Source organism: Eleutherodactylus coqui, chromosome 3 (genome assembly GCF_035609145.1).
Source record: "Eleutherodactylus coqui strain aEleCoq1 chromosome 3, aEleCoq1.hap1, whole genome shotgun sequence".
NCBI classification, from domain to species: domain Eukaryota; kingdom Metazoa; phylum Chordata; class Amphibia; order Anura; family Eleutherodactylidae; genus Eleutherodactylus; species Eleutherodactylus coqui.
The window spans coordinates 125,159,112-125,183,416 of NC_089839.1; the positions used below are offsets into that span (position 1 = coordinate 125,159,112).

The 24,305-nt window shown below is 46.7% G+C and overlaps 1 protein-coding gene across 3 annotated transcripts in view; it reads right to left on the bottom strand.

Annotated features, from left to right (window-relative positions):
- The window catches only part of CNKSR3 (CNKSR family member 3), a 225,828-nt gene that overhangs the window by 73,823 nt on the left and 127,700 nt on the right, over positions 1-24,305 (bottom strand). For all 3 annotated transcript variants that reach the window (XM_066596055.1, XM_066596054.1, XM_066596056.1), the window contains one exon: positions 11,415-11,474. In XM_066596055.1, coding sequence (XP_066452152.1) covers positions 11,415-11,474 — 60 coding nt within the window. The remainder of the gene's footprint in view (positions 1-11,414; positions 11,475-24,305) is intronic.

The window sequence follows — 24,305 nt, forward strand, 5'->3', positions numbered from 1 at the left end:
CTATCCAAAGTTGGATTAGACCGGGGTGTGCAACAGAGAAGGAGGAAGAGAACTGTTGCCTGCGGCTCTGATGGTGAGCGGCCGGCAATGAAGTGCTGGAGCTACTGACAGCGGTTATAAGGGGTGTTTAGCTCCTCCTTTAGAGGAGGTATTACATGATCTGACCTATTAGGGGCACTGGAGGGCGGTGTCAATCACTGTGTGAGGTCCATCATGACATCTGTAGCTATCCCTACAGTTTGTGTGCTTACCCACGGTCCGAGAGGCATCAGGGGCTGTAGGTGGTGGTCCCGTGCTCAACGGGTATATAGCCGATCGCTGTGAGCGGCTCCCGATCTGTCCTGGCGCTTACAATACGTCTGCTTCCGCGTTCCAGGTTGGAATGCATAGCGCGTTGCGCGATGATATCATCGCACAGCGTATTTCCCTATTGGGCGGCATGTCAATGTGGATGGCAGCATCACACTCCGGGGCGTGCGTGCCGTAGCGCGATGACGTCATCGTGCGGGGCGTCTCCCAGGGGGCGGTAGTGAGGGCTTGTCATAGGAGGGGGCGTGATCTAGCGTCTAACAGCGCTCCCTTGTAAATAACAGGGCATATGACGTGCGAGTGTGGACACACCTCCCCTGTAGATCGGTACAGTAGATATTGTTTTATTAATAAGGGATTAGCCCTTATCCAGACGACAATAAGTCATGAGTAGATGTAAACAGATGAATGGCTAGAATTAACACTATTATGTCCATGTATATTCAAAGCCTTTTGGTATGAAGTGTGCATGTAGAACGGCCAGTGTGATGGTAGGAGCCTTAATATTTCCGGTATCACTTAAAGATGTTAGGTCAGATACTGAAGAGGATTAACCCCTTAATGGTCTTGTCCCTGAGCCTTCAATATTACCAGTGTCACTTAAAAGTGTTAGGTCAGATAATGAAAAGGATTAACCCCTCAAGGGTCCTGTCATGTAAATTGAGCTCTGTGGATATCATAGTGTCATACATAGGCCCGGTAATTCCGGTAGTGTAGTGTTGATAAATAGAGGATAGGTCAGACTGCACTTTCAGGGTGCCAAGGGATTTTTTGTAGGTAGATGATACTTATAGGATAATACCTAAGATGATGTGGTAAATCAATGAGAATTCAGGGGAGTCCCCCTTGAGGTCATTAGTACTCGAAATTGAGCACCAAGGAGTCTATAGGAAGCAGTTGAAGTTTAGTGTTGCATTCAGGCCCTCTGGTTTAACCGTATTGAGTCTAAAGATCCAGGTGGCTTCTTTCTGTAGAAGCTTTTTATCGATGTTGCCACGTCTCGTGTTAGTCCGTAGTATTTCAACTCCTTGGAATTTCAGATCCTTTCGTTCCCCATGGTGGACAGTCAGGAAGTGGACAGATCGCTGTGGACAGTCAGGTATATTCACCACGTCGAATATTGCCAACGTGCCCCAGGATACGACGCCGGAATTCTTGGGTGGTTTTTCCGACGTAGTTCCTGGGGCAGGAGGCCATATATACGATATTGTGCGTTCTGCAATTGATGAAATCACGGTTTGAATAGGTTTTGTTTGTGCTTGCACTGGTGAATATGTTACTTTTTAAGATAAATCCGCAGGTTGCGCAATTGTGGCAGGGGAAGGTTCCAGATGGTTTTCTGCTGCTCAACAAATTCTCATTCGTGCATGGGGTTAGATGGCTTTTTACCAGATGGTCCCTTAGGTTGTGTCCTCTACGGAATGTTATCATAGGGGTAGGTGGTAGAATCTCCATGAGGTCGGGATCATTTGCGATTATGCTCCAGTAATGTTTGAGGATGTTCCTCACTTCCCGTGTGCCTGTATGAAAGGTCCCGATGATTCGTGAGAGTTGAGGGTTTTCTCTTTGTCGGGGGATTAGGAGATCACATCTCGGTTGTTGTTCAGCGTATTTGTATGCGTTCTCGATGATATCACAGGGGTAGTCTCTTTCCAAGAATCGTTGTTTAAGACCCATACTTTTTTGCTTGAAATCATGGTTATCGGAGCAATTCCCTCTGATCCTGAGGAATTGCCCTTTTGGAATTCCCCGTTTCAGGGCAAAGGGATGATGACTGTCCCATTTTAGGAGGCTGTTGGTGTCTGTCGTTTTTCGATGGAGAGTAGAGGTTATTGATCCATCATCCTTTTTGGATATCAACAAGTCGAGGAAGGCCACTGAGTTCCTGTTTATTTCCGATGTTAATCTCAAATTGAGATCATTTATGTTCAGTGTATTAACAAAACTATTGAAGGATGATTCAGTACCTCTCCAAAAGACCAGAATGTCGTCAATAAAACGCAGCCATAGTATGATATTGTCCGATCATTCGGTGTTTGTGTAGACAAACTTTTCCTCCCACCAGCCCAGGTAGAGATTGGCGTATGATGGGGCACATGATGTCCCCATCGCCGTCCCCCTGAGCTGGTGGAAGTACTGGGTATCGAACAAAAAGTAGTTGTGGGTCAAGATGAAGGATAGAAAGTCGAGAACACAATGATTATGCTGTGAGAATTGTGATCCCCTTTGCTCTAAGAAAAATCGGGTAGCTCTAATACCTCCATTGTATGGGATGGAGCTATATAGGGACTCGACGTCGAGTGTAGCGAGGAGGGTCTCTGAATCAACATGGTATCTTGAACATGTGATCTTAAAGATGTTACGAAGGGTCTTAGAATTTTATCTGTGTATATGCTCAGGTTTTGTGTGAGGTTATTAATGCCAGATACTATTGGTCTCCCGCGAAGGGGGTTTGTCCCCTTATGCACCTTTGGAAGGGTGTAAAATGTGGCCACGACCGGGTGTTTGGGGTTTATAAACTCCCATTCTTTTTGATCAACACACTTCGTTTCGAGGGCAGTTTGTAGAAGTTTGTTTAACTCAGTCTGGAAACGTGCAGTCGGGTCAGAGGTCAATATTTTATACGTGGCGGTGTCCCTTAGTAGCTGATGGCACATAGATACATATTTGTCTCGGTTCATGATAACATTTCCCCCTTTATCTGCTGGTTTTATGACCAGTTGATTATTAGTTTTTAATTTCTGTAATGCAGAACTCTCCGCTTGGGATAGGTTGGGGTACATTTTGCGAGGTTTGACTGTTTTTAGATCTTCTGTCACTAGGCGCTCGAAGATGTCCAATTCAGGACATGGACAAGCCGGGGTTTTTTTAGTATTAGGTGACCTAAGGTCAGTGAATGGCCCGATCCCCACCGGTCTCTCATTTTCATCTTCAAGCTGTTGTAATGTATCTAATCCTGGAAGATCAGAGATTTCCAATCCAAGTTCTTTTGCACACTCGCGATTTTTGGCCATAAAGAATTTACGCCACTGTAATTTACGAGTGAAAAGGGAGATGTCCTTCGCCCACACGAACGAATCAAATTTGGTCATGGGGACGAAGGACAGCCCCCTCTCCAAGACTCATTTCTCCTCCCCAGATAGACGGTAATCAGACAAATTCATGACTTGTAATTTGTTTGTAGATGTATATTCAGACGTTTCCACATTAGTCGGGATGTTGTACAGATCGGATAGTGATTGTAGGTTAGAATCCGATTGGAGACCCATATTGGGAATTAGTGATCCCTCCTCCCTCGCAGGAAATATTGCGAGATTGGCTGCTCTAAAAAACCCGCAGATTGTGTGGTTCTTCCGCGACCCCTTGGTTGTTGGGGGTGGCGTCCCCGTCTTGGTGGTCTAGGGGGTCTTCTAATCCTATTTCTCTCGCTATCAGATTGTTCAAGTTCGGAGGAACTAACGTCTGTCTCGGGGTGTGTGTTTCTCTCCGTATAGATTTTATTTTCTCTAAAGTGTTGTAGGTCTCTGTTGAATTGTATAGGTTTACGTTCCTTTATTTGTGTTGTAAGTTTTTCTATGTTAATTTGTAGGGTTTTTTCTTTGGCAGGGAAGTCTGGGTCAGAGGTGAAAGTTTTAGCTTTTTCTAGTAGATCGTCAAGTTTTTTTCCAATTTAATAACTAGCATAGACTTCTCCTCCTCTAGTAATAGTTTGATTAATTGGAGAGAGAATGTTGTGGACTCATTTTCCCACTTTTTCACGAATTCATTATTTTTAATTCGTTTTGGAGGTATGATGGGGTTTCTTAGGCCCCTTGGGACGACCTTATGTTCTTCATATCTGTGAGGACCCTGTACCTCCCACCAGTAACGTGTAAACTCGCGATATTGTAAAGTTAATTCTTTGAAACATGTATTAATGGAATAACTCTGAGATTGATGACTCAATTCTCCTTCTGAAAAAATGGCACCAACATCTGACAGCCACTGGGTGGCAGTAAGGTCCCTCGAGAGGAAACCAGCCATACCATTAAAGATTAGGAGGAATCACAGTGATATAGAAATCTATATATTTTAAGTCGGAGACACATAAAAGATTAAAAAAATAGGTATTGCTGCGTTTGTAGCAACACAAAGTTATCCTACATAGGAAATGACTTGAAGTGACGACAGACGCGAGCAGAGAGTAGAACTGTGGGGGACATCGCGCGCGCAGCAAGGGAGCCACCGCCGCAAGGAGAACGCGAGTGAGCTGCTGAAGAATCCGTTCAGCGGGGGAAAAGGAGGAGGAGGAGCGGGTCCCGGAGAGGCAGGAGGCCAGAGGGTGAGATTGCCAAGTAAGAGGTCATGACGCTGAGCTGCTGACCCCATTGGCTGCTGGAGAGGAGACTGCGGCTGCTGCTGAGAAGGGCTGTTAAGTATAATGTGTGTGTGTTTTTGCGGGCAAGTGTCAGCAGGTGCCTGCGGGCAAGTGCCTGCTTCATTAAGTGCCCGCGTGAAAGTGTGAGCGAGGTGCAAGTGAAGCAGAATTGAGTGACTGAGTGAGAGCAAGCGTGTGAGCGTAAAAAAACCCCCAAAAAACGTGAGCAGTTGCAAACGGTTGGAGGCGTGTCTGGAGTGTGATCCAGTCAATCTTCACTACTTTCGTAAGTAAATTGCAGATCCCCATTAGGATGATCTCCATGCCTGACAACGCCATCTAGTGTGCTACTTGTGCAATGTATGCGGTCCTTCATCAGTCGATCGAGGGTGCATATTGTTGCGGAAGATGCGCACTCGTCGCACATTTGTAAGCCCAAATCCTGGAACTAAATGAGATCCCTTGACAACATGGAAAGGAGTTTGCTGCTCACTGAGCAGGCACTCGCTGGGGTAGAGGCGGGGGGCGTTGGTAGTTGGAAAGAGCAGGGAGAGCAGGCAGCTAGCTGGGTGACAGATAGAAGTAGGGGTAGAGCGAAGAGATCCAGGGAGGCTAGTCCTGAACTGGCACAACCCAACAAGTTTGCAAAGTTGGCAGATGAAAGGGATGTCATTACAGAGCCAGCACCGCGATAGCACGACATGCCCTCTCAATGTCAGGGAGATGACTGCTGCAGTGAGAAGGAGATGGGGAGCGCAGGGCAGGTTAGACAGGTCCTAGTGGTGGGGGATTCAATTATAAGGGGGACATATAGGGCAAACTGCCATAAAGACCGGGATTGTCAAATGGTGTGTTGTCTTCCTGGCGCTCCAGTTCGACACATCACAGATTGGATTGACAGATTACTGGATCAATCCCTAGCAAGACGACAATTTGTCCTTGGTTAATAATTATAAAGCCAGAACACCTGCCTAATATAGTATAAGTAAGCAACTATGCTATCTAAGTATATAGATTACTCTCTAATAGGTGTAATAATACTACTACAATGAGACCAAAATAACAAAGAGGACAGGCAGTATAACCTCCAGCCTTAGTGTTCTGGCTTTAGAATTACTAACCAAGGACAAATTGTTGTCTTGCTAGGGATTGATCCTAGCTTTATCCTAATCAGTTTTTTTAATTACACCTAGCCTCTTTTCTTTGAGGTCAGGCCCTGTATACCTCCTTTATTTCATCTTACCGCAGTCCCAAAACATGTGTATGATGGTCCCATCAGCAATTAAATATCGGGGACAGGTCGCAGAGGGGAGTAGACCCATTACATGTAGCCTAGATGGGGTGTAGTATATCCAGTGTAGGAACCTTACCTGGATGAGCCTATCTCTAGCACTAATCAAGGGAGGACCAGAGCTCGTCAATATGTCTTCACCCTCTCCCTCCAACAGATCAGGAATGTCAATAATCCATTTTTGGGTGGCTCTCTCTCTCAACGGTACAAGACATTGCACTAAGTGGGCATAGAAACTGGACAATGGTCTTACTATGTTGCACATCTGTGCCAAACCCTCCAACCGAGTCAGGGACAGCGGTATGGACAGGCCCTGAAACTGAGCCCTGATCACATGTCGTAGCTGGTAGTATCTGAAATAGGAGTGTTCAGGCAGGTTGTAGACTATCTGCAGTTGAAGGAAGGTGCAGAAGATGCCCTCAGTGACTATGTCAAATAGTAGATTAATACCATGAGCTCTCCAGAATGCAGACTCTTTAAAGCGCTTCAGGTGCGGCAAGTGTGGATTATCCCACAAAGGAGTATGTGGGGACCATGTGACTTCCACTACAGGGGTCAGCCGCAATGCCTTGTGCCATATTTTAAGTGTTACCAGCATGGGGGCAGGTAAGGGGGCACTAGAAGAGGAGTGGCCGAGCAACAGCAGACCCCTCAATCCCAGGGTGGGGTCCGCCACCCTGCGCTCCAGTCCAACCACCGGATTGTAATCCGATGAGGTCAGCCACCACCCAGCATACACCAGCTGGCTGGCCAGGTAGTAATAGTAAAAATGGGGTAAGGCTAATCCTCCCCAGCTCACCGGGAGGCACAGGGTCTCCAATTTAATCCTGGGGGTGGAGCCTCTCCACAGGATACGCAGTACAATCCCACGAAGCCTAGCGAAGAATCTGATTGGGACTAGAACAGGGGAGTTATGTAGTACGTACAAAAATTTTAGTAGCAGCTTCATCTTTATCAAATTGACCCTGCCCACCAGAGTGAGCGGGAGAGAGGCCCATCGTGTCGCCATTTCCTCAGCCCATTTCAGGAGGGGAGCTAAATTAAGGTCAAAGAAGGCAGAAGCCCTCACCGACACTCTTATACCCAAGTAGGTTGTCTGAATTGTCCAGCTCAGTGGAGCGGGCAAAGGGAGCTCAGCCGCTGCAGAGTCTATCGCAATTAAATGGGTTTTGTCCCAATTGACCCGAATACCAGAATGCAGGCCAAATGTGTCAAAAATGGTGAGTGCAGAGTCAAGTGAGGACTTCCTGGAGGAAGAGGAGGGTGTCATCAGCGTATAGTGCTATGCGCTCTTCATAGTTGTGAAGTTTAAATCCTTTTATTACCGGCGATGTCTGGACCCGGATTGCAAGTGGCTCTATAGCAAGGGCAAACAGGGCAGGGGACAGGGGGCAACCCTGTCGTGTGCCTCTGCCGAGGGGGAACTGGGCCGAAATATGGACATTGGTTTTAACACTGGCTACTGGGGAATCATATGGGATCTTTACCCATTTAATAAATACTGGCCCAAATCCAAACCGTTGCATCACTGCCCACAAGTACCTCCACTCTACTGAGTTGAAGGCCTTTGCCTGGTCTATAAATACCAGGGTGCGTTTCCTGCAGTTAGAGTGTTCATATGTCAGATGGTCAAAAAGCCGCCTTAGATTCATGTCTGTACTTTTGCCAGGCATGAAGCCAGATTGGTCAGGGTGTATAATCTCTTTAAGAACGGAATTTATGCACGTCGCCAGTATTTTTGCTAGAATTTTAACGTCGTTGTTAAGCGACGAGATGGGCCTATAGGAACCACAATCTGCAGGATCTTTTCCAGCTTTAGGAATCATGACAATTATGGCCTTGTGCATGGTGTCCGGCAGGGCACCATCTCGCAGAATAGAATTATATAGCGTTAGAAGCCGGGGAGCTAGGAAATCCGCATTCTTTTTATACCACTCCCCAGGGAGTCCATCCAACCCTGGCGATTTCCTATTGGGAAGTGACTTGATAGCGTCCATTACCTCCTCTATACTTAAGTCCCCATCCAAATAAGTGGCACTACTTGGGCTCAGCGCTGGGAAGGGGATATCACCAAGGTAAGCTATTAGCTGTTCATCCGAGCAGCTAAGTTTGGAAGTATAAAGATCACTATAGAAGTGGGCAAACGTTAGATTGATCAGTTTGGGATTATCCACCAGGGTCCCCGAAGCATCGCGCACCACCATGATGGGCGGCAATGTCTGTTCCTCCCTTGCTAAATAGGCCAGAAGATGACCGTTATTATCTCCCTGGTCAAAGACCTGGTGACGAGTGTAAAGAAACTTCTTTTTGGTATATTCAGTGAGTAGTAGCTTGTATTCCCGCTGTAGGTTATTTAAGTCCAGGTAGGCCTCTGGGGAAGGATCTGCTATGTGTCTGGCCTCCGCCGCAACAAGGCGGCGTTCCAGGTCCAATCGGGCAGTCTGCAGCGATCTTCTATACTCAGCAATGGCGGATGTGAAAGACCCCCTAGTAAAAGCCTTAAAGGCGTCCCACACAGTCAGCTCCGAAGCAGTCCCCTCATTGACCTCCCAGTATATCCCTGCTTCCTGCTCAGTGTACTCATGTACCTCTCCCTGCGCCAGCCATAGAGGGCTGAGTCTCCACAAAGGGCGAGAGCCCTCCACACCAAGGTCCAGGACCAGCTGGAGTGGGGAATGGTCCGATATGCCCCTGGGCAGATAGGAAACATTCTGCACCATAGGAAGACAGTCCGGGGAGCCAAAACACAGGTCGATGCGGGAAAAAGCATTATGTGTTAGGGAATGACATGAATAGGCAGTGTCATGTGGGTGTCGCAGGCGCCATATTTCCTGCAGCAAGTAGGAGTCAGCCCATGTCAGCAATCTGGTTGATACCAAGGCAGCCGGAGTGAACCGGTCCCGCACCGGGTCCAAAATCAGATTGAAGTCCCCCATAAATATTATTGGAGCAGATTCGAGCAAAACCACCTGGGCCATTACATCGGAGAGGATTTTAACATCAGCGGGGGGCGGCAGATAGATATTGATTATTGTGAGGAGCCGGCCATGGAAGGTGCCCTGAAGGATCAAAAACCGACCCCCAGGATCAATGTGGATTTGTCGGAGTACAAATTGGGCTGCTTTAGTTACCAGGACGCTGACTCCCCTGGCATAGTTGGAATAAGTAGCGTGGTACGCAGCGCCTATATTGGCCCTCTTAAGAGCCAGTATCTTTGAGCCCTGTAGATGTGTCTCCTGAAGTAGTATGATGTGGGGAGAATGGATTTTTAGAAAATTGAAAGTTAAAGCTCTCTTAAATTTGGAATTCAAACCCCTAATATTCCAGGAGATCAGCTTGAGATGCGTGTTAGCCATTGTCATAGAGTTGGACATTGTTTGCGCAGGACACCCGCATAACACTGAAAGAAGAGTCGCGCCAAAACAAAGTGCAATAAAGTAGAATGGTTATCTTAGATGTATGAACCATAACAAAAACCCCTTCCCACCCTACCCATCCCCCCGAACTTAGGACAGGTTTGGATCCCAGAATACAAAACTTTGTGAGGGGCATTAGGCCTGCCCCAGCGAACCAACAGAGAAACTTAAAACAGAGAGGACTGAGAGAACAAATATAGTCATATGGTCCCCCTGCGAAAGAGCGTGAGACATAATTGCGTCATGTGGGCTGTATCTCCACAGCTTGCATATACCCGGCTATAACCTGGGATACTGATATGTGGGCTGGTTGCCCAGGACCCCCCCCCCCCCCCCAGGCCATTGGCCATGAATTGGGGTTCACCAGGGAAGGCCACAGAGAGTAACATTACCAGGTCGCTGGGAAAGTCAGAGGAAAAGAATAGCATAGTTAAAATCCACATCACATACCAAAGACGATTTTATCATAAGTGGCTGGCCCAAAGGACTAAGGAGGTGGGTAGGGGAGAGGAGGTGAAAAGGGCGAAAGGAAACCAGAGAGGGCAGGGAGCGGTAGGGAAGAGGAGAGGAATTTCCTTCAGTTGTTGCCACAGAAAAGAAAAAGTAGGCCAGCCACGGCGTCAATTTCGTAATGTCTCACAAACAGGATTCAATTTTGCTGAAGCCAATTTAGGACATCTCCTGGACTCTCGAAGAAATGGGAGTGATTGTCCTTGATCACTTTTAGCCTAGCAGGGTACAACATGGCGTAGACAAGCTGTTTAGCGCGCAGAGCTTTCTTTGCCTCTGCAAACTTTTGTCGCCTCTGCTGCACCTCCAAAGGGAAGTCTGGGAAGATACGGACTGTTTGCCCTCCGACCTTCAGCGGATCTTTCATGCGGTTAAGCGCCAAGACTTTGTCCCTGTCCCTATAGTTGAGCAATTTAGCTATGAAGGTACGAGGGGGTCCTCCAGGTGGCGGGGCTCTAGATGGAATACGGTGGGCTCTTTCCACACAGAGCAGAGGCGAAAGGGAATCTGGGCCGTATGTCTGTTTGAGGAGTGATTCCAAGAAATCGCAGGGATTTTTGCCCTCTGCTCCCTCCGGCAGTCCCACGAACCCGAGATTACACCTACGCAACCGGTTCTCCATGTCATCAATTTTCCTCTGCTGCGCTGCAAAACTGGTGTTTAGAGTCTGCACCCGGTCCGAGAGCGGTGTAGTGATATCCTCAAGGTCAGATACTCTGGTCTCAACCTCGGTCGTGCGTTCCCGCAACGTTTGAACATCCGCTCTCAGCAGACTAAAGTCTGATTGCAAAGCATCGATTTTCTCGGTGAGGGCAGAGCGGGACTCTGTAATTGCTTTCAACACATCAGCAATGGTCGGGGCGGGCACAGGAGGTGAAGCTGGGGCAGCCTGCGCAGGGGATGTGCCTTGTGGGCTGCAGGGCTCGTTAGATCGGGTGTCTGCTGAGCAGCTGGGTCGGGCATACTGTTGCAGCTTGTTGGCTATTTTATTTTGTTTAATGGGTGCCATCTCGTCGGAGGGGTACAATTGGAGATATCAGTCGGCCCGAGCTTGTAACGTATCGCAGGGGGAGTTCACATGTAGTTTAGTGGTTAGTGCATAACTGTTGAGGAATAGTCATGATGCAGTGATGTCTGTGAACTGGCGCCACACCACCACTAGGTGTCAGCAGAGAGCAGGTCAAGAGTCAATGGGTAGATGCTAGTGAAGCAGGCTTTGTGGGTTATGAAACAAAGTAAAGGCTGCAAATGTGGGCTTGTGCTTCTTTCTCTGGCCCACAGAATATAGCCCCAGTGTTGTACTGTGGTGTCTGATGATCTGCACAGGCTTTTAACAGTCCCAGCTCTGCTGCATCTCTGCTGTGCAGGCTGTATATGTGTGGCTTGTGCAACATTTTTAATTGGCTGCTATCATTCAACATTTGAAAAAGCCATCTATGTGCGGGTACTGGTAAATGAGAGCAAACCATTTGTAATAACTCTCAGAGCAATAGAGATTGTTATACGCTAGGCAATAAGAGACTTCACTTACATTTTCTGTAGTTCCTGTAATGACATGCAGCCCGTCATATGTGGATTTAATATACATTCCCTAAAGAGAAGAAACAACAAATGGTCAAGTGCATAATAGTGAAAATATGAAAACATTAAACTGCATTCTTCTGTCAACAGAAAGGGTACTGATGGCTACGGTAATGGAAACGTTTTTGTAAGGGTTTCTGGGTTGTAAAAGTTCAGCTGTGGCCTTGATTTTAAAAAAATGTAAGTAATCTTCTGTATTTATTATTAAAATCTTATTTAAGAAGCCGGCTTGTGTAAGGGTGAATGCAGACGGCCGGGTCGGATCCCGCTGCTAAAATGCTTGCAGCGGGATGCGACCCATGCCCCTGCAGGGACACGCGGCTCACCCCCTTCAGAGTCTTCTCTCTGCTCTGTGATGTGCAGGCTGGCACACAGCCGGACATGTGCAGAGCAGAGCCGACACGTCAGCGGTAACGTTTCTGTGCGGGCGTCTGCGAGGCTTGCACAGAAATAGGATATGCCACGATTTGTTTACCGTCCGAGTTTTCATATAGTCAAATCGCGGCTATCTGCGTAGCATTGCTTAAACCAATGCAATCCTATGGCAGCGTGCACAGGCGGAAGTTCTGTGGGAAATCTCGCTGCGGAATTTCCGCTCGTGTGCATTCACCCTAACAGTGTATTCTGCCTACATCATGCAAAACAAAAGGATTAAAATAACTAATATATAATCCAATGGTTCTAAAAAGGTGATTCTCAAATGGAAGGTTGAAGCCATATTCAAGCGTGTTACAGCTTTGTATGAACTTTAACAGAGTCTATCAGCAGTTTTACGAAAGCAAAATGGCTTGGGCCAGATTCACATCTGCGTCGAAACCTCCAGCTACTGGTTCCGTCACAGATCCGGCTCAAATGGAAGAAAAAGTGCCTACATCCAAAATCCAGGCAGCTAGGCAGAAAGTGGACAGACCCCATTATTGTCAAATCGGGTCCATCCTGCACTGTTCGGTTCCATCCAGAGACAGAGCAGTTTAGCCACGGGAATCTCCCAATCAGAGCAGGAAAGCAGAACCCCGAGAGCAGATGTGAAATCACCCTTACAACTCTATGTGGGGGCCGGTGGAGAAGGGCAGCGCCTCCCGATTGAATGCTGTGGACAGCTCATTGGACAAAAAAAAGAGTGGACTTGAGGAAGAAGCCTCATCCCCAAAGCAGTAGCAGATTAGATCATACACAGAGTGGTCAGTAGATTTGCACTAGCAAACTGCCAACAGACTTCCTTTAAAGAAGACCTCAATAGTAAATTAACAAAGGGCATTTTATCCTTTGTCTATTCCAAGATATGCTTGTTAAAAATAAAGGCCCATTTACACCAGCCGATGATCACAAAAAAAATAAAAAATAGAAAGAAAAATTGCTAAATTAGCGATCGTTTTAGTGATAATCGGTACATGTAAATGTGCGCCCATCGTCCGCTTTTCGGGCACTGTTAGCTGATTGGTAGATTCAAGCCAGCCTAAAAATCGTCCTTCACTCTTATCAGACGTTCTCCACGGGGAGTGCTGATAGCATTGTTTCCCAGTGGAGAACAAAGGATCTGAGCTCTGAGGTCTATTAACTGTCTTCAGTGAAGGCTTCATTTGCACACGTAATTGTTACTTAAGTAGCTGAGTAGCTACTTAATACTTTATGCAAAATGATCGCTCAAAGCTGTCACTCAAACTGTCGTTTGAGCGATCTTTGATCGATCATTGGCCCGTGTAAACCAGCCTTAAGGCTGGTGTCACAGGGGCGTAAGCGTATTTATGCGCACAAATGCTCCCCATATTTGTGTAATGGGTGTTTTACTGTACTTATGCATACATGCTCCCATTCATTGAAATGGGCAATTAAGTTAATGAGTTCAATATGTGCTATTTTCATGTGCAAATGTGCAAGAAAATAGAGCATGTGGTGTATTTTTTTGAGCAAACAAAAGACTAAGCAAAGTACCCTAATGTGATTAACCCATTAAAATAAATGCGCATATACGTTCGCTCACATATATGGTCATGCAATTTTTGTAGTACATCTGGTTTGGATGGTCGAAATTGCAATTTTCCTTGCATGCTAAAAATCTGTACGACTATAAAACGGTGGTGCCTAAATGCAGTTGCTTGATGGTCTTGCTGCATATTAACAATCCCTATCATTAGATTTCTCATTACTTTCTGAATCATGTGACCACAATGTATTCTGAAGAGAGGAACAAAATAAACATTATATGTATGTGAAATATATACATTGTTGTAGCATGTAAGGGTTCTTTTTACATGGAATGACTGTGCTTTCACACAGGAGCGATAATCTCTCACTGAATGAAGGCGGAGTGTGTTGGGTTCTCTTTCAGCAGCTCACCTCCATTCTCAGTAAACAGAGAATCGTTCATAGCTGAACAGCTGTCAGAGAGGCCCATCGTCTGGTTTTCATGTCCGCAGAAACTGAACAACGACAACTACTAAGCAAACAATTTATCGTGCGTTGTTCAGTCCCTGGAAGTGATTACACTGAATGATTTGCACAATCCAGCGGTAAAATCAAAGTAATTTTAAAAATTTACAGAAAATTTGGAAAAACTAGCAATTTACAATCTGAGGTTTTTTTTTGCTTATAAGACAAAATAGTCATACACCACAAAATAGTTAATTTACATACATGATAGGCATACTTTATATTGCAATAATTTGTTTAGTTTTTCTTTTATTAATTTAGGACTCAAAAGTATTTAAGTTTAACAGTAATTTTTCACATTTTCTAGAAAATGTCAAAAACTGATTTTTTTTAAACTCTTCAGTTCTGACATGGCTTTTAAGGAAGTGTGTCATGATGTGAAATTAACCCTGCTATCAGATCAGCGCTCAGACCTAGTGGGGCATCAGGCTAGGATTTCTTCTGGCAGAGCTTCCATCATGGAGAAAAGAGGATTTTTTCCTCACTGTATAGTCTCTTTCTCGTCTCATCATTGGGATCACAGCAAAGACCATGGGATATAGCTACTGCCACTAGGAGGGGACACTAAGCACAAAAAGTGTTAGCTCCGCCCGCTGGCTATATATCTCCCTGCCAACACCCAGCTAATCAATAGTTAGCAATATGACACAAAGGTTCTAGCTGTAATGAAAACACAGCCCCATGTGCAAGTTACAGAACAAGGGTCCTGGTCAGGACAAAACACGGTGTCATATAAAAAGGAAGAAAGGGTGGGTACTGTGTCCCCCAATGATGAGACGAGAAAGATTTTATGGTGAGTAAAAAAATCCTTTTTTCTCACTCGTGTCATTGGGGGACACAGCAAAGGGGACCGTGGAATGTTCCAAAGCAGTCCCTGGGAAGGGGGGGGGGGGGGAAATCCCCAACGCACGTGGTCAGCTTACAGTCGTCTGCAACCTTCCGACTAGCGAAGCGTCGGCTGACGCAAAAAAGTGTGGATTCGGTAGAACTTAGCGAAAGTGTGTAGGGACGACCAGGAGCCCCCTAGACACTTGCAAGGCAGAGGCACCATTGCCGACCGCCCACGAGGCTCCCACCGCCCCGACAGAGTGTGTTGTCACCGGAAACGGCGGTGTCTTACACATAGCCCGGTAGGCCTCAACCAGCACCGAGCGAATCCAACGTGAGATGACGACTTTTGGAGGCCGCGAGATCATGACTCGGACACTCTGGTATCACGAATAGAGAATCAGAGTGTCGGAAAGTCTGTTTCGAATAGATCTTCAGAGTTCGCACTAGGTCTAAAGCGTGTAGAGCCCATCCCCTTGGGTGGACTGCCACCAGACAGAGCGACGGCAGCACAATGTCCTCATTGATATGGAAAGACAACATCACCTTGGAGAGGAAAGAAGAGTGGCTTCGCCGTGACCTCGGAGACCCTTCGGAGGGAAGTAACCGCCACAATGAAAGCTACCTTCCAGGATAATAACTGCCATGCTAATGGTTTGAATGGATGAGCATGTAGGCCATCCAAGACCAGATTCAAAACCCAAGGTGGTAACAGGGAGTGAAATGGGGGGTGTGATGTGAGCGACTCCTAGCAGGAAAGTGCGTACAGCTGACCTGGATGCCAAGGGGTGCTGAAAAAGGACAGACAAGGCAGAAATCTGTCCCTTGAAGAAACTGAGGCTGAGCCCCATCTCCAGCCCCTCCTAGAGTAAGGACAGAAGGCGGGCCAAGGAAAAACACATAAGGTGAAAAACCCTCCGCTCGCACCAAAGGATGAACCCTCTAGACATACGATGATACACCCTTGATGAGGACGGCTTCTTAGAAGCAACAGCGGAGAGCCAGGGTGACCGAAGAACCTCCACCCAATAGCGCATCCCGCTTAGTAGAGACGAGTAGACCGGGCGAGCTGAATGCGACATCAGCAACATCAGAAAGAGGGGATGAAACTAAAGAGCTGGGGCCTCGACAGGCGACCTAGTTGCCGGATGTGAGCCTCGCTGGTCTTTTCGCGAAATCCTCAGGAGTTGGGAGGGCGAGCGCTAAGAATTGACAACAGTATTAGTGTACACCATCTCACGGTCTCCTGCTAACAGTGCTGCAGGAGGAATTAGCGTAGGAGGATCGCAGCACACTACTAACTCCGTCTGATTAAATGCTTTGTCTCCCCGATGGTGCGCAGGAAGGCTTCGTGGAGAAATACTGTAGGAGTGAAGTCGCAGACCACTCTGACTACAGAGTACTTCTAACGGCAGCAGCACGGATATCCCTATAGGGAAGAATGCGAGGCCCGTTCGACATGAGTAACCTAGTGACCTACGTCCGTATTGACACGACTGATTGAGCCTGCCGCCCCAGTCCTCCTAGAAAGCAATGGATGCTGGTTTGGTTCCAAGGCAGCCAGTAGAAGGACTGGACCAATAGCATGTCATAGCTGACCGGAGGGGAACTAATAGATGGATCTACCGCCCCCAGGCTCCCTGTTGTAGGAGGAACCCCCCAGCCTACCACTATACTTAGATAAGACGAGATATCCTGACTGGACGTCCATCCCACATAGCGGCGTGAGTGCACATAGCATGCGGCTGCGGGCGGCCCCCGCCGGCGTTTACTCCTGTAAGTGAGAAAAGTGCTAAAGCTGCCTGAAAGGACAGTGCAGGCAGACCACCATAGGGAAGCTAGCCATCAGATATGGCTCCCCCATTCCGGAGTGTAGAAACTAAGCAATATGTCCGTGGACCTCTTGTGCCCAGTACTCCTTCCCTATAGAAGAAACTACTGATGTCAGCAAGCCCAGGAAACTGACGATACCAATGTCTGAACATGGCTGGATGCAATCTTGTACTGCATCGAGAGTGCACATGGCATGTGCTCCTTACCTGCAGTCATGGACACGGACACTGCGGTAAGGCTGCCTGCAGAGAACCGCAGGTGGCACCCCTCAGTGAGCTAGCTTCTAGGCAAGCCTCAACCGGGTCTGTAACAGACCTGAGGGGCTCTGAGTCCAAAGGCTTCCTGTTCGAGTACTCATTCCACATGAAGGATACCAGAGGTGTCAGTATGGCCGGAGCCATGCTGCAATTAGTTTGCAAGATGAGATCTTCTCCGGCTGGTTGCCTCTAGTGAGAGCGCACATAATACATGGCTCTGGCCGGCTGCTGTCCACGTGTCATTAGTCACACAGACACTGCGCCAAGGCTGCCTGCAGGGAACTGCAGGAGGGGCAACTTTAGAGGTACCAACAGGTAAGGCTCCAACCGGTGGGAGAGGAGTCCGGGGACTCCCTGTGCGGGTACTCATTCCAAGTGGAGGGTACCACAGATCTCAGCAAGGCGGGGCCATACTGGCAATTAGTTTGAACACAGTCGTTCGTAGAGACGAGATATTCTCCGGATCGATGTGATTTCGGACTGTAGCGAGAGCGCACATAGTATGTGGCTCTGGCAGGCCCCTGACCGCGTGTCATCCTGGACTCAGACACTGCGGTACGCCTGGCTGCAGGGAACTGCAGGAGGGGCAATAGGGAAGCTACCGATAGGGTAGGCTCAACCCGGTCCGGAGCAGGCATAGAAGGCACCACAGGTCAAATAACTCGAACACCGTTGTTCGCCACACGAGATAACCTGTAGCTCGGTGTAAATCTTGTACCGTGTGCAGGTACTCTTCCCCGTATGGGAGGAACCACAGGTCTCAGTAGAACCAGAATCACGCTAAGGTTCACTGCGTTCGCCCTCCTCAGTAGGGGTAGATTGGAGAGTAATACTACTCCATCAACCTGCAAGAGGAGGTGGAGCCATGGCGTCAAGAATGGGGCACCTAGCCATCGGTAAGGGGGTGCGGGGAACACGAATTGTGCAAACACAATACAACGGACTGCAGCCAATGCATACATGCCCATGGCAGCACCAACCAAGCCATGTGACCGCATGCAGAACACGCCTAGCTACACAGAAACAACTGCGCAGTGGCTACCCCAACCAGCAGCTGGGCCATACCTTAAAAGCCGCCCAACTGCACGGGGGCTGCTCTATACCTTAAAGCCATCTATACATCAAAAGCCACACAGAGGAGGGACTATACCACATTAAGCCGCATAGAAAAACACAACATGCTTTTGGATGGTAGGTGAGCAACCACCCCGGATTGGACACAAACCCACAATCCCTGGGTGGGTTAGGATGCCAGTGTTTTATCATTAGGCAACTGGCGCTACATGCACTGACTCGTAGGCATGCAGTGTGACAGCGAAAATCAGTTCCTCCTGGATACATTATACATGCAGGAGAATGACACTGTTCACAGCAGGACATAGCAGAACAAACAAAAACAGAAGTATAGCATGGTTCACACAAAACAGAAACTGTGCAGAAATGCAACAGAAGGATACTACTTATAGCAGGACATAGCAGAACAAACATACAGAAGTATAGCACAGTTCACACAGAACAGAAACTGCACAGAATTAATATATCAGGAGAGCGCCAAAGGACAAAAGTTTACAGCAGAGGAACTTTATTCTGTAATCAATTGATTTTATATTGACTAATAATTATTTCTCTTATAAAAATAAATTTTGTTTACAAATACAAGGTACGGCGATGGGCTGTAAAGTCGCATCGGCGCTAGCTAATTTATTCATGGGCCATTTTGAGAAAGAAATATTTTAAATGATAATATAGTTTTATATAGAAGATACATTGATGATATTTTAATAGTGTGGAAAGGCTCCGAAACGAGCCTGAATTCTTATATAGATACCGTATATACTGGCGTATAAGGCGACGGGGCGTATAAGACGACCCCCCAACTGTCACCTTATACGCCGGTATACAGTGGAGAAAAAAAAAAAAATTCATTACTCACCTCCCACGGCGTTCTGTCGCGCTCCGGCGGGCTGTCGCTCGCTCCGGCAGGCTGTCGCTCGCTCCTCGTCCCCGGCGCAGCATAGCTTTCTGAATGCAGGGCTTGAAATCCCCGCTTCCAGAAAGCTAATACACACGCCGGCAGCCATGACATCATTGAATGGCTGTGATTGGCTAAAGCACACGTGGCTTCAGCCAATCACACTATTCAATGACATCATTGAATGGGTGTGATTGCTAACACGTGCGCCTTCAGCCAATCACAGCCATTCAATGCTGTCATGGCTGCCGGCGTGTGTATTAGCTTTCTGGAAGCGGGGATTTCAAGCCCCGCATTCAGAAAGCTATGCTGCGCCGGGGACGAGGAGCGAGCGACAGCCTGCTGGAGCGAGCGACATCCTGCCGGAGCGCGACAGAACGCCGTGGGAGGTGAGTAATAAATTTTTTTTTTTTTGTATTACCGGCGCATAAGACGACCCCCGACTGCAGAGCAGATTTTTCGGGGTTCAAAAGTCGTCTTATACGCCGGTATATACGGTAATTTAAATAACAAAAATAATTTAAAATTTACCCGTAATTTTAGTCGAGACGAAATAATATTTTTAGACTTAGTTTTAATGCCTTTTAATAATAAATTAATTAGTAAGACGCATTTTAAAAAGATAGACAAAAATTCTTATCTAGATTACAGTAGTTGTCACGCCACTAGTTGGAAAAGATAACTCCACCAGAAAGTAAATGACGGCAGCCCACGTCAAACCTCAGTATGGAGAGGGAGGAAGTCGCTGGGCAAGAAAATGCGCGCTTCTTTGCCAGTCCTGGATCCACTAGAACCGGAAGTAGCAAGAACCAATGTAACGGAAGATAAGCAGCATCCACGGATATTTATCTCAACGCTTTAATTCATCCAGCATAAAACAACGTTTCAACCATACCATGGTCTGAACTTGACAAAGACCATAGTATGGTTGAAACGTTGTTTTATGCTGGATGAATTAAAGCGTTGAGATAAATATCTGTGGATGCTGCTTCTCTTCCGTTACATTGGTTCTTACTAGTTGGAAAAGAAACATTCTGTACAGCCAATTAAAAAGAGTTAGAAGAAATTGTTACCACGATAAAGATTTTGAAGAACAAGCTAAAATCATAAAAAAACACTTCAAAGAAAAAAAGTACCCCAGTAAACTAATCGAAGACGCTTATAAAAAACTAATTAGTCCAAAGAGCTCTAATAAAAGAAGTATGGCTAAACAAAAACACAATAAAATTAGTAACATCAAAAATAAAATAAACCCAAATTTTTATCACAAGATTTAACCATGATAATACAAAAATTCGTAAAATAATTAAAAAACACTGGCCCATTTTACGGAACGACCCGTTTTTGTCCAGCTATTTAGATATTAAAGGGGTTGTCCCGAGGCAGCAAGTGGGTCTATACACTTCTGCATGGCCATAATAATGCACTTTGTAATGTACATTGTGCATTAATTATGAGCCATACAGAAGTTATAAAAAGTTTTATACTTACCTGCTCCGTTGCTGGCGTCCTCGTCTCCATGGTGCCGACTAATTTTCGCCCTCCGATGGCCAAATTAGCCGCGCTTGCGCAGTCCGGGTCTTCTTCTTTTCTGAATGGGGCTCCGTGTAGCTCCGTGTAGCTCCGCCCCGTCACGTGCCGATTCCAGCCAATCAGGAGGCTGGAATCGGCAATGGACCGCACAGAAGCCCTGCGGTCCATGAAGACAGAGGATCCCGGCGGCCATCTTCAGCAGGTGAGTATGAAGACGCCGGACCGCCGGGATTCAGGTAAGCGCTGTGCGGGTGGTTTTTTAACCCCTGCATCGGGGTTGTCTCGCGCCGAACGGGGGGGGGGGGTTTAAAAAAAAAAAAAACCCGTTTCGGCGCGGGACAACCCCTTTAATCCAACCCTAATTTTTAAACGCAATACGACTCTTCAGAATTTAATTGCCCCATCTAACCCCGATAAACGCAAAACAAAATCAGTTTCACAAGTAAAAATAGGAGTATCTAAATGTCACCAAAGGAAATGCAAATGTTGTCCATTAATAGCACATAATAGAACAGAAATTACTGATAATTTTAGATTTCAAATTCCTCAAAAATTAACGTGCAATACAACAAAAGTAATCTACTTAATAGAATGCCCATGCAATCTAAAATATGTTGGCAGAACAATAAATAAATTAAAGAGCAGAATCGGCAATCATCGTCAAAATATTAAAAAAAAACTTGAGAACCCACAGTGTATCAAGACATTTTCATGATTTCCACAACGGAGATGCATTAAAAATGGTAGTGACACCACTCAAATACATCAATTCCAGATCTATTTCGGCGTTACGCAAAAAAGAAATGTTCTGGATTTATAAATTGAACACTTTAGTACCTGCTGGTTTAAATGAAATGCTGGAAAAAATCTGATGTAGCCTTTTAAATAGTAAATATAGAATAATTTGAGTGTTAATATACTATATTAAGAAACCCATTTTTATCGCTAATAATTTTGAATGAAATATCGGGAAGAAATTGTATATATAAAGCATTTTATCATAGATATTTTATTATTGAGATTTTATTATAGAGGTGTATTAGAGTTTATGAAATCAAAAATTCATCTTTATTAACTATTATATTATTATAAAATGTTCACTTAAAGGGGTTGTCTCGCGCCGATACGGGTTTTTTTTCTTTTTCCATAGGCCCCCCCATTCGGCGCCGGACAACCCCAATGGATGTGTTAAAAAAAAACCAAACATATTACTTACCCGAATCCCCGCTCTGCGACGTCTTCCTTCTTCCTTCACCAAGATGGCCGCCGGGATCTTCACCCACGATGCACCACGGGTCCTTTCCCATGGTGCACCGTGGGCTCTGTGTGGTCCATTGCCGATTCCAGCCTCCTGATTGGCTGGAATCGGCACACGTGACGGGGCGGAGCTACGATGACCAGCTCTCCGGCACGAGCGGCCCCATTCACCAGGAAGAAGACCGCACAGCGCAAGCGCGTCTAAAAACGCCAGAAGACAGCGAAATTAGACGGATCCATGGTGACGGGGACGCTAGCAACGGAGCAGGTAAGTGAATAACTTCTGTATGGCTCATATTTAATGCACGATGTATATTACAAAGTGCATTAATATGGCCATACAGAAGTGTATAACCCCACTTGCTTTCGTGAGACAACCCCTTTAAGTTAATTGTCCGTATTCACTGTATGTGCATAGTAAGTAAGAACATAGAATAATACAAACTACCGTATCGGGTTAATTCCCAGTAGCTTGTAGATTGCAAGAGAAACTGCCTTTGTAAATTTTACAAGTGTTGATAAAGTTAATTTAAAGACTTAACACGCAACATGCAAGGAGTGACGGAATAACGTCACTTAATCATCATAGGTAGCGGGGACTCCGCCCAGATCTTCTGAGTACGGCATGCACCGCTAATGCACATGGACATGTGAGTTTCATTATCTATGTATAAATAAACTGATTGTATGTATATTCAATTGAGCTTGAAAAAGGCGACGGAAGGTCGCAGAAACGCGTTGCTCAGCTTTTCCTTTTGTGAGTGTACATAAATTGATTATAATTAATCAATTAAAAGAAACTGCACAGAGACACAGAAGAATGATACGGATTACAGCAGGACATAACAGAACTGCGCACTGCTTACAACTGGCCCACACATGACTGCTCTTGGGAACAACCAGCAAACAAACACTGACAAGGAGCTTCCTTGGCCAACTGATGCCCCAGCACCATCAACCACACCCGGAGAGAACAATCAACCCCATCTGTGAAGCTGAGGCTCTAAAAAACAGCAGATTCCATCAGCAAGCTCTAATATGGCCCAAAGCAGCCAGTGAAGGCATAACACAACACCTCATCGTGGCAAATACCCCATGTGACAAATACACAGCGTGACACAGGAGAGGACCATGAACAGGCCAGGGCAGCAAGGTAAGCTATTTTTCTTACCTGCTCCTTTACACTCACGTGTCTCCTTTTTTTTTTCTTAAGATGGCTCCTTAACTTCACCATCGCCTGCCTATGCATGGGGAGGGGATGTGGACCACCCGGAAGAAATGGGGAGCTCTATGGCTGGCGGGCCCTAGTGCCCTTGGGGTCAGCCAGCCATCACTTCCAGCAGAGCACTCACCCCAAACATCGCCTGCCCTGTGTGGGGAGATGATGCTGATCCAGACAAATGGGGGGGGGGGGTGCTCTATGGCTGGCAGGACACACGCAGTAGTACCCTGGTGCTGCTGCTTTTTCTTCTGAGGGGACCAGGCTGACAACAGAAGGATTGCTCTACTTCTGTTCGCCTCCTCGGTTAGGTTAAAAGGGAAAGTTAAACCTCCCCGTTAGCCCTAGCCCATCCTGGAGAATTCATTCAGCCCTTGCGGGCGAGACCGTCCACCTCGTAAGGACAGTAAGCTAAAAACTGATTAGCCGGGTGTCGGCAGGGAGGGATATAGCCAGCAGGCGGAGCTAACACTTTGTGCTTCGTGTCGCCTCCTAGTGGCAATAGCTATATCCCATAGTCTTTGCTGTGCCCCCCAATGACACAAGCAAGAAATCCTTTTTCTTCTGCCCCATGGCGCTGTATGCAAATGAGCTTAATTCAATCCGATGTGTGGGCTGCTCTACGCAAGTCTCATTCTGTGTTTCTGCTTGGTCTTCCTCAGCCACTTCCTCTGCTCAATGATTGCAGAGAGGAGCTTACAATCATTAAAGGGGTTGTCCCGCGCCGAAACGGGTTTTTTTTTTTTTCAACCCCCCCCCCGTTCGGCGCGAGACAACCCCGATGCAGGGAGGTAAAGAAAGCTCACCGGAGCGCTTACCTGAATCCCCGCGCTCCGGTGACTTCTCTACTCACCGCTGAAGATGGCCTCTTCCTCCGTGGACCGCAGCTCTTCTGTGCGGTCCACTGCCGATTCCAGCCTCCTGATTGGCTGGAATCGGCACGTGACGGGGCGGAGCTACACGGAGCTACACGGAGCCCCATAGAAGACTGCAGAAGACCCGGACTGCGCAAGCGCGGCTAATTTGGCCATCGGAGGGCGAAAATTAGTCGGCACCATGGAGACGAGGACGCCAGCAACGGAACAGGTAAGTATAAAACTTTTTATAACTTCTGCATGGCTCATAATTAATGCACAATGTACATTACAAAGTGCATTATTATGGCCATGCAGAAGTGTACAGACCCACTTGCTGCCTCGGGACAACCCCTTTAAGTACGAGGGAGGAGCAGAGGAAGACAGAGCAGAAAAACAGGATGAGGCTGAGTGAAGTGGTTGCACTATTGGACAGCTTCAGGCTCGTTTGCATACAGCACATGGGGCAGGAGAATAAAGATTTCTCCATCATGTCCTATGGAGAACGGTTAAAGGATCTTGGAATGTTTACCTCGCAAAAAGGAAGGCTGAGAGGAGACTTAAAGGGGTTGTCCCGCGAAAGCAAGTGGGGTTAAGCACTTCTGTATGGCCATATTAATGCACTTTGTAATATACATCGTGCATTAAATATCGGCCA